This window comes from Alosa sapidissima, chromosome 21 (genome assembly GCF_018492685.1).
Source record: "Alosa sapidissima isolate fAloSap1 chromosome 21, fAloSap1.pri, whole genome shotgun sequence".
Lineage (NCBI taxonomy): Eukaryota > Metazoa > Chordata > Actinopteri > Clupeiformes > Clupeidae > Alosa > Alosa sapidissima.
The window spans coordinates 9,297,055-9,308,258 of record NC_055977.1 but is presented as its reverse complement, the minus strand read 5'-3'; the positions used below and the strand labels follow the sequence as shown (position 1 = coordinate 9,308,258).

Genomic DNA, 11,204 nt, shown 5'->3' with positions numbered 1-11,204 from the left:
TATGGAGGATTTTTTGAGTGCTGTGTCTCATTAGAAAGTCTCTGTGATTACTCCATCACTCCAGAGTGTAAGACTTAACTTCTCTGAGCTACATGCTTCAATTGCAAAATCATGTCAGTTTATCCTTTACAACATTAGGAAGATCAGACCTTATCTGACACAAGATTCCACACAACTTGTTGTTCAGGCCATGGTCATCTCCAAGCTGGAATGACTATTGTAATTCATTATTAGCTGGCTACCTGGCTACCTGCTTGTGTATTAAGACCATTACAGCTGATTCAGAATGCTGCAGCAAGCCTGGTCTTCAATCAGCCAAAAAGGACACATGTAACTCCTCTTCTAGTTACTCTCCACTGGCTCCCTATAGTAGCCAGAATTTAATTTAAATTTCTCACCTTGGCCTATAGGACACTGACTGGATATGCTCCCTGTTATTTTAATTCAATGATTAAGATGTACATCCCCAACCGTCCACTGCGGTCTTCTGATGAGATTGTGTTGTGTCGACCAGTCATAAACACTAGCTCAAATTCAAGACTATTTTCCTCAGTAGTTCCATGTTGGTGGAATGAGTTGCCCAGTGCTCTCCTGTAATAGTTTGGGTCTTTCAAGAGTCTAAAGGCATATCTGTTCAACATGCACTTAGTTCATTAAGCGCTTCTTATGTGTTATAATTTGTTTATATTCATTAGGCGGTTGATTCATTTGATATTGTTGTTTATTATTGATATTCTCCAGTCTTACCATGCTATTGTTATTGTTATTATATTATTGATTGAATGGACATTAGTGTTTATTATCGCTTTTTTCCTTTATTTTCATAGTTTATTGCATTATAGGCTATTGATTTAATTGACATTGTTGTTTATTATTGCTATTCTCCTTAATATAGTCTGACCAACATCTTAAATTATTCACTGTTAAATTTAAGTATTATATTGTTTTGCATTTGTATGTCGCTTTGAGCCAAAGCATCTGCCAAATCCCATAACCATATCCATAACCATAACCATCATGCCTGCTACTCTTGTGTCTTCCTGTTTGCTTTGTTTACTTCCTGTGTCTTGTGCCATGTGCTCCTTTCTTTGTTTCTGTTCCCTGTGCCAGTGTCTCCGCCCCTCACCTGATCCTAGTCTTTTAGTTTAATTATGGTTTTCACCTGTCTCTTATTCCTTGTTCACCTGTGCCCTGTTAACCCCTGTGTATTTAAACCCTCTGTCTCCCCTCGGTCATTGATGTTGTTAGGTTGTTGTTTGTATCACGGTTTTCTAAGTTTGATCAAAGAATCCTGTTTGCTCCACGCTTGCCTCGCCGCTACTTGTCTTGCACTTCGGTCCAGCTCTCCCCAGCAACCGTTACAGCACGGGACAGTGACGGAGAAAACTACACTGCTCAAAAAAATTAAGGGAACACTTACGGTTTTCCTCAATTGTTAAAACACATTTTTTGAAACCTTCCACCCTTTTCTCCATTCTCAAACTACATTCACAGAATGTCTGACAGTTCTTGCAAAATAAAACACTCGTCTCAAAAGTTTTACTTGTGCTCAGAACCAAACAGTGTCAGAGTACCGATCCAGTGTATGATTGAAGTGTTCCCTTAATTTTTTTGAGCAGTATACTTTCCCCAGCAGCCTTGCTGTAAGCTTGTATGTCACATACATATTGATACTAGTAAACCACAATCCTTTTAGATATGGCATCAAACATTTGGATGATGAGAAATAGGAAAATCATTGTCATGTCATGAATATTTAGTGCTTAGTTTGATGTGTTGTCCTAGTCCTTGTGTATGTGTATGCACTCTTAAAACAAATGTGTTGTCCCTATCTGGACACAGAGATGTGTTATAAAAACATAATATTTTTATAAAAATAAAAAAAGGAAACAACACAAACTGTATTGTCCCTATCTGGACACAGAGATGTGTTAAAAACAACGCAAGTTGTGTTGTTTTCAGCACACTGTTTTAAGAGTGTGTGTACAGTTTTAGAATCAGATAATGCCACCAAATACAAAAATCACAATCTGCCTGAATGTACACTGAAAAGTGCAAGAAACAGGAGTACACACTTGTGAGTGAATGCGTGGTGGTTACAAACTCATGCTTAGTGTGCTGAATGCCTTTGCTGCCATCTACAGGCACATTCATCACATACTATAGGCCTAAACTAGCTCATTTGGAAGTCAACTTGAAACTGAATACTGATCAGCACTGAACAGAGAGACCTTTTGGTTCCTGAAAGTCTACAGTGGAGACTAATTAAGGCCTCTTTTGCGCTGCATAGACTTTTGAGTTCTCACTGTAATTTACATTTGTATAGTTTTAGATTATTGCACACAATGCAAAGAATGCAATGCAAAATCTACAGGGACAGAACACAAAACCTGTCGCAGAAGGATGCAAAATATGTATTACTAACTACAAAAGGACTGAGAGAGTAAAAATAACTTCCATGAGCAAACGCTGTACGGATTTCAGGAGTGTTTCCAATTGTGTTGTATTTTTTATTTCAGAAATGAATCCAATTAAATATTGTGTTTCACATTATGACCATAGAATGAGGTTTTTATTTACACTGGTAACACATTTCAGAAAAGCTTTTCCAACTGCTCTATGTTAAGGATGTCTTGAAATTAATCCAGTAAAATACTCTGTCTCAAAGGATCACAATGGAATGAATGTGTTTTTTATTTTATATACACTGATAAAAAAAGAAATGGGGTGTGGATGGGGAACGGAATCAGGATCTCCCACAGCAAGATCTGCTTTCTGTGTGGGCTTCACTTGTTGGGCCGATAGAGGGAGAAAGGGTCACGGCACTGATGGATCCTCGAGTGACCTCTCTGCTGGCCACTTTCCTATGGATCTCTGGATAAAAGAAAAAAAAAAACATTAAGAGGACACATGCATAGGCTAGGTCAAGGTCTGTAAACTGTAGTAAGCTCAAGGTCAATGTCAAGGTTAAGGCCAACTTTAAGATCTCAGAAAGGGACATTTAGGGGGTTGCAGGTACATACAGTATGTTATCCTATAGCAATGTTAGACTCCTACATATTGCAAAGTTAAACTACTACACAGCTTTTAATTATTTCACTTTCCAAATGTGGCCTGTATAAAGCTAAAAGACAGGCGTTAGTACTTTGTGCTAATGCGCTCTTTAGATGATGGTCGAACATAACAGACCTGTTAAGACTTCGAGGAAGGCAGCTTCAACATTTACGGACTCCAAAGCTGATGTCTCCATAAACAGCAAACCTCTGCTCTCTGTAAAGACACAAGTCACTATTAGAACAGTTTTATATGTTTACACTTAGCACAGCCTACTATCTTAAAATAAATTCTATCAAATATTCTGAATTTAGCCTGGATAAAATGTTATTTCGTTATTTGTTATATATTATGTTATATATTAGTATATATACAGTATTTGCTATATATTGATATAATGAGCAGAGCCGGACAGTAACGGAGTACATTTACTTGAGTACAGTACTTGAGTACAATTGAGAGGCAAATATTGTACTCTTTACTCCACTACATTTCTATCCATAACCGTGAGTACCCGTTACTTATTCTAAAAAAAAAGGAAAAAAGAAAAATCTCGGAAACCCTCAATTTGTTGTTTCCCTCTCAAACGTGATTGGATTATGCAGGCGCCACTGATTGGGACAGCCTATCAGCACCTTCAGCTTTCCGCCAAAGTCAACTCCATGGTCATATTTAGATAAGAGATGAAACCATGGACGAAACAATGGATGAAGACGCAGCAGGTCCATCCAATGTGCCAACCCGTGGCCCCACCTCGCCAGACTATTTCAATTTTCTGAACAAGTTAATGATAGTTTTCGCTTCAAGTGTTTCAATTACAAAATAGTATTTTGTATTTAAAATACGTATGTTATATACATGTATTAGAAATACTGCCCATCACTGGCAACATGGTAAAAAGATGAAAATGTCTCGATTTTACTTTCAATTCCTTTTACATTCTCCAAGGTATTAACATTAACATTTTTCATAACTCCATGTAGGACGTTTCTGTACATAAATGTAAGCACTGTAGCAGTAGTAATGCAATATTTAGAAAATGTACTCTTGTACTCTTGATACTCAAGTACTTTTAAAAACAAGTGCTTCAGTACTTTTACTTAAGTAGACATCTGACTGTTGTACTTTTACTTGTACTTGAGTAAAATTTAGGAAAGGGTATCTGTACTTTTACTCAAGTAATGAAGCTGGGTACTCTGTCCGCCTCTGATAATGAGAGAGCAGCACAATTATTTGACTCCAGAGGGGCAACACATAACAAAAACATTGACTGAAAGTAACATTCCACTTCTTTGGATGGGATCAAATGCGATCAAAACACAATCCGAGACCGTGTTAAGATAAAAGCACCTGCAAAGTCCTTGGCCTCTTCTGTTGGCACCGTCCGTTGACCCTCAAGGTCATTCTTATTGCCCACGAGCATGATGACAATGTGAGGGTCAGCATGGTCATACAGCTCCTTCAGCCAACGCTCCACGTACTCATAGGTCAGGTGCTTGGTCAAGTCGTACACCAGAAGGGCGCCTACTGCTCCTCTGTAGTACCTGAAGGAAGATCACCGTAAGCAGTTAAAGGGCAAATGTCAGGTTAACGAAATGTTTAATTAATGTTAGTTAATGTGTAGTTAAATCAGTGAAGATATACATATTTTTAAAACTATTACTCTAAATGCACTACGACAAAATTTACAGCCATTTAAAAGACCAATTGTCAGGTTAAATTGTAATTAAGAATAATACAAAATACAAAATACTAAGGAAAACATTTCTTTCTCTACAGTTAATTTCTTATATTTGTTTACCTATTTTTAATTGTTTACTATTTTTATTTATATTTATGGGGGGGTTGCTTTGTTTAATCAACTGGGACCTGAGTACTAAATTTTGCTTCTACATTGAATTGTAGGAATGGCAATAAAGCTTCTTGAATCTTGTAGATATTTACATAATACTTTCTTGGCACGACTCCCTTTTATGATGCCATCGCTCAATTGTGTTTTAAAATGCTGGCTGTAAATTAACTAACATTAATAATAAAAACAATTGTTAACCTGACATTTGCCCTTTAATGATATTATTTTTACCTTTTTGCCCACCATTTCAGTATCGCCATTTTTGAATTTCGATCATGCAATGCATTGAACCGGACATTTATTTTGCTCGTACAAATGTTAAGGAAATCACTTTACCTGCCACACCTCCTTGAACATGCTGGAATGGTCTAACAGGGAACGCTATGATAGTGGACAGGGCGGTAACAGAGGGTACTCATAAGTCAGGTGCTTGGTCAAGCCGTACACCAGAAAGGCGCCTATTACTCTTCTATAGTACCTGAAGCAGGGACGGGCAGTATTTATGATACATGTATTCAAAATACATATTTCAAACACAAAATAGTATTTTGTAATTTGTATTTGATTGGGTTAAAGACAATGGCTTCTTCATGGCAAACTCAAGCTTCTTCAGATTTTTTTCAGTTTCTTGAGAACTTTAACCATCAATTTCTTGTATCAGCAGAATACATGGCAACCGTTATGTGGTTCCTAGGAACATTGCTCAAAAAGTTACCTCATGTATCATCCATATATCCACATTGGCGTCAATATAACCCCATTTAGCATTTACATAGTACCCAGTTTGTTAAAAAACAACTAAAAGGGTCATGATTCTACATGATCAATAGCTTTACACAGTGCAGTATCATTCTGGGCATTGAGACTTCATTGATGTCAGAGACTTCATTCTCTGTACTAGGGATGGACAGTAACTAAGTACATTTACTTGATTACTGCACTTAAGTATGATTTTTGAGTCTGTACTTTATTTGAGTATTACTATTTTTGGAAACTTGTGACTTTTACTCCACTATACATTTGAAAGACAAATACTGTACTTTTGACTCCACTACATTTGAAATATATGAGCATAAAGTACTCGTTACTTTTAAGCACATTTGAAGTGATTCTGTAAATGCAATAATGCCATAGACCATCTTGAAGTTCATTTTTTCAATAGTTCAATTTGAACTTGGCTGAATTGGCTGTGGTAATAATGGTGACTACAGATTCTTCATCAGAACATCCTCCATGTTGCCTGAGTACATCTCTGATACAGTAGGCTATGAGAAGTTACAGGCAGGTCAGCATAGTTGATCTGTTGACTGTTTGCAGATTCATGACATTTCTCGTAGGCAGAGAAAAGCTGTTGCTCAAACACTGTCCACTTAATCAACAAAGTCAGTATAGTGATGAAAGAGTAAATAAACAGATATGGAAGGTTTACAAAGCGATTTCATGTTCCCTTTAAAGAGTATTTCTTTTTTAGTATTTTCAAAATACAAAAATACAGTATTTTATTTAGATACACGGTGTGGCTATTGTATCCAAATGTATTTTATTTGAAAATACATTTGGATGTACTTTTGCCTATTCCTGACCTGAAGGAACATCACCGTTAGAAGCTGCTGATAATTGTTGATTGTTCATGTTGTTTTTGTTTACTTGTTTACTACTCTTTGTGAAAAGTGCTTTGTGTGTGCCTTTTGTGCTATAAAATGTGCTATATAAATAAACGTTTACTTACAGTACTTACTCTCTTAAAATATCCATATTTTGAAAACTTAGTACATTTATCTGCTGTTCTAGAATAAAATATTCATAACAGGATTGAAGATCAGTAGATTTTAGGTATTGGACAAGAATGTGATTTCAATTAATCATAATACTGTTTAATTAATGTCTTAATGCAAACAAGAAAGGATGTTTAAATGATACATGTATGTAAATTATACATGTGCATAGTGCACTTTCAGTAAGCCTAAGTGTAATGGCTGTATAACTTATATAACTGTATATAACTTGCCATGCTTTTAGCAGATACAGCCTATGAAGCTCTTTGTTGATGAAAAGAATATCCTCTTAGGGAGATTTTAAAGAGATTGATTCAGATATTTCATTCACATTTTTTAGATTATGTAGTGATACTCCTTTAAGACATTTTACATAAAGCACAGCAAGTGCCTTATAAATCCAATGAAGATTTTTATAAATCCAATGAAGATTTGAGGAGCATGCATGGTTCAAAAACCGCCGATCTCCATTTTCAGGAAGATTCATAAATCAAGTTTGTATTGTACATTTCTGATACTATCAATAAAATTGCAGTTGTTTTGTTGCAGTTCCACTGATATCACTTGGAAAAAAAAAAAGATATAAAAAAGTTTTAAAATAGAGTACAGGGGCGTCGGACTGGGACTAAAAAAGATATAAAAATGTTTTAAAATAGAGTACAGGGGCGTCGGACTGGGACTAAACCCACTACTGATTATAGGGGCCCAAGGGGAGAGAGAGCCCTTGAAAAGTCTGAAATATATTTTATTTTACCTGGGTTAAGGAACATGGGGGCCCATCAGGACTGCCTACAGTATGCAGGGGCCCAGGATCTTGTGCTACGCCCCTCATAGAGTATACACCGTTTTGTAACCAAACTCTTCAATAGTAGACAACAGACTGCTGACTGTAAGATGTTTATGAACAGGAGGCTCACTCACGCTGAAGTGATGGCTCTGTAGCGCTCCAGTCCAGCCGTGTCCCAGATCTGGGCTTTGATGACGGCGGTTTCCACCTGAATGGTCCTGGTGCTGAACTCCACTCCGATGGTGGTGCGGCTGTCATGGTTGAACTCGTTTTTAGTGAAGCGAGCCAGCAGGTTGCTCTTCCCAACTCCTGACTCCCCGATGAGCACCACTGTAGCATTAGATCAAAACCTTAATCAGCTTCATGCCTCATGCTGACGTTTCAATCTCAAGTCAAATCAATAGTTTATCTTTAGAGGGCTAACTGTGGATATTGTCTCAGTGCCCAATTTAAACATGTTGCCAGTTGGCACCATTTTAATTCATTCACTGTTGTCACCACATTGTTAAAATGAAACTAACGTCAGAGAGTTCTCACCACACAACACACAAGGTATAGGGGGCATTGTGTACTAAATGCTAAAAGGTGCTGAGCATTTCATTTTCCAGATGACCAAAACAATGCCATGACATCACAATTCTTGAAAACAGATGATGCAATGCATCAAACTGGATGTATGTTTTGCTCGTGCAAATGTTAAGAACATTACCTTAGACAGAGTAAAAACTGTACACATCACACCCCCTTGAACAAGCTGGAATAGGCTAACTGGGCACTGCTATGATAGTGGACAGGGCGGTAACAGAGCGATTAACAGGGTTTGGTGTTGATTGTACATATTTTCTCCCACTTCTTCCTATTGTACTTTTTGTCTTTTGAAATGCAAAAGCCACGTCAGTCAAATTACAACACACCCATAACAGGTGAGGTCAACTCTTGGATGGTTCTTCTCACCACTGACATACTCTGGGGAATGACTGATTACTATTGACTGAGCTATTTACATATGATTGCATAGATTGTTAAAACCTACAAAAGTAGTGAGTGTGTGTACGCTTATTATGACATCATATGCATGTATACAGCATGTTTGTATGCAAATTGTGCATTTACTCAAACATCAGTGGTCTTGCTTATCTTACATCTAAGTGGCATGTGATGGTGGAGGCGACTGATCTAGTCTGTCAGTAGTTCCTCATTCATTCATCCACACACAGCAGTAAACGTTTTTGATTTTTTTTTTTTTTAACTATGTCTGCCAGATACAAAATCTTTCTTGGCCTCAAACTGCTGCTTGGCCAATTGCATACTAGGCAGCAGAGAAGTGGAGTTTTTGTTTATTTAAGAAGTGCAATGGTCATATGATACTCTCCAAAACAGTTTTTCCTAACTGATACCTGAGCAGCTGCCATTCCAATTCTGTCATGATAAAAACAAACATAACATAATAACTCACCCTTGAAGACAAAGTTGTACGTCATATCAGTCCCCATACGGTGCCCAGACTGTGAACAGAGGCCGAATAATGTACAGTGTCTCCCAGGGGAGGAGGTAAGGAGAGCAGGTGATCTGCTGTGAAGGTCCCAAGCTTGCTGAACAGGCTGCACCTCAGAGGGAAATATGCAGACTAGCCGGCCCGTGACAGCCATGGGGGCCGGGAGGGGTGCGGCCTGGGAGCAGGTGGAGCAGGAAGTGGAGCTAACGTGACGACAACAGACACAACCTCAAAGAGAATGACAATGAGATGTCTTTTCTCTCTAGGGAGGTGAATCTGTTTGGCATGCCCATATTATCCTGAATTCCTGTACTTCAGGTAGAGCCTGTAGCTAGCCAATAGCAAAGCAGGGGTGTTTAGGATGTTTAGTCTGTTTTCCCTGGACAAAAGAGGCCAACATGTATCCGCTTTAAACTGTCAAGACTGACAGTTCTCTGCTTTTAACTAGCCTGGGTGCCATTCCAAACGTAGTCCCGCCCACAACATTTGAGGTCGGGAAGTTCGGTCTGGCATTGTTCCATAGAGTATAAGTATAAGTATATATACTTTTTTGATCCCGTGAGGGAAATTTGGTCTCTGCATTTAACCCAATCGGTGAATTAGTGAAACACAAACAGCCACAGTGAACACACAGTGAGGTGAAGCACACACTAATCCCGGCGCAGTGAGCTGCCTGCTTCAATGGCGGCGCTCGGGGAGCAGTGAGGGGTTAGGTGCCTTGCTCAAGGGCACTTCAGTCGCGGCCCACTGGTCGGGGCTCGAACCGGTAACCCTCCGGTTACAAGTCCAGAGTGCTAACCAGTGGGCCACAGCTGCCCCCCGAAGCATCACTAAGCTAATGTTAACTAGATCTAGCATTACCAACCTCCCTGCAAAACTCACCACACAACTTTGTAGGTCTTGTTCCTCATGCTGGCCCTTACAAAACCCACAAGCTGACCCTCGGACACACAGCAGTCAATAATGTGACCCGATTTAAAGTGGTTTTCACCCCTTTGGACACTTTTGATTTCGTCCTTGAAACAGTGAAATATTCACGGGGGCATGGACGGTTTGCTAACCATTTTAGCAGGTACAGCAGCGGTGGTAGCATCCAGCTTGTGCTATCAGCTAGCTAGCTAGTTCAAAGGTTTAAGTACTTAATGAGGATATACAGGGTTTTTTATGCCTCGGCTAAGTTGTTGTTTCCTATAAACAACAATTCATGTTCATAGAAACAACAAGGTCACTAAAACATAATATATGTCATACCTGTGTTACAGCATGTAGGCTAATGTTAGCAGCATTATAATGACATTCTAAATGTCTGAAACGCTATTGATTAGCCTATCGGCTACCTGAAAAGTTATGTGTTTAAACTAGCATTTACAGTGTCCTATTTGATGGTGTATTGGCCCTGACTAAGTTCGTGTGATATATAAACCACAATCATCGGGCGGACCAATCAAATCAGGCTTTACGATGATAGACAGGTGAGTAACAGCGCCTGGTCTATCACGTCACCTGAGCACGCTTTGATTAGGCTTATGTTTGAAACAAAAACGCTGTGGCTAGAAGGATACATGGCTTTTAAGACCCCATATGGAAAATTCATATTATTTAATGAGGTTGTATCACTGAAAACGATTATTTCTGAAAACTCTGACCGAAGTTGAGATGTGGGAAAACTCGTGGTTTCACTTTCATCAAGGGAAAACAGCGCTGTTGCATTGCGACATGTTCCCTCATTCGTTTGAAATCTCTGATTGACCACCTGTTCGAGGGATTTGCGACAGCCTTTCCCAGCTGTTTAACATGTTTGTAGCATATCACTGTTCAACAGAATTATTTTTAAAAACGGAGGGATATAGGAGAAGAAGGATGGTTTGTGTGTTTTCTTCCTAAACCCTCACGGTCTCGTCCTCACAGTAAGCTATTTTGTTGCTCTGATTGGTTAGGTCTATCCAATTGAGTGCAGAGGCATTCCCCCCTGTATCGGTTGAAACACACCCCATAATCATGTCCCAATGGAGCAGTATCAGACTCATATTCTGACTAGAATTGAGTATGACTACGTCAGGCTAGCTTTTAACCCTAACCCTAAGCAAATTCAAAACATTTCTCCTCATGATCCTCTTACTTTAACTTGTGTGTGTGCGTGTGCGTGTTGAAACAAATGCAGGTGTTCATCCACATTCCTAGCTCTGAAAATGGGAAATGAAGAACGTGTATCAGAATGAATACACTATTTGATTGGCTGTT

At 38.8% G+C, this 11,204-nt stretch overlaps 1 protein-coding gene across 1 annotated transcript; it reads right to left on the bottom strand.

The window, feature by feature from the left end:
- Positions 1-2,670: 2,670 nt before the first annotated feature.
- On the bottom strand, positions 2,671-10,232 carry LOC121695209 (ras-related protein Rab-25-like). The gene is made up of 6 exons (XM_042075825.1): positions 10,215-10,232; positions 8,925-9,138; positions 7,603-7,798; positions 4,405-4,598; positions 3,190-3,270; positions 2,671-2,874 (listed from the first exon to the last, which is right to left on the bottom strand). Exons 2-6 carry the CDS (start codon positions 9,115-9,117, stop codon positions 2,747-2,749), a joined length of 792 nt encoding a protein of 263 aa, XP_041931759.1. The 5' UTR covers positions 9,118-9,138; positions 10,215-10,232; the 3' UTR covers positions 2,671-2,746.
- Between the last annotated feature and the right edge of the window lie 972 nt (positions 10,233-11,204).

What these genes read in the sequence shown, in the direction of transcription:
- LOC121695209 (XM_042075825.1), bottom strand. Translation starts at nt 9,117, where the DNA reads ATGGCTGTCACGGGCCGGCTAGTCTGCATATTTCCCTCTGAGGTGCAG. An exon ending in TACAGAGCCATCACTTCAGC is followed by an intron (nt 4,599 to 7,602) that starts GTGAGTGAGCCT and finishes ATCTTCCTTCAG; the next exon opens with GTACTACAGAGGAGCAGTAG. An exon ending in AGAGGCCAAGGACTTTGCAG is followed by an intron (nt 3,271 to 4,404) that starts GTGCTTTTATCT and finishes GTGTCTTTACAG; the next exon opens with AGAGCAGAGGTTTGCTGTTT.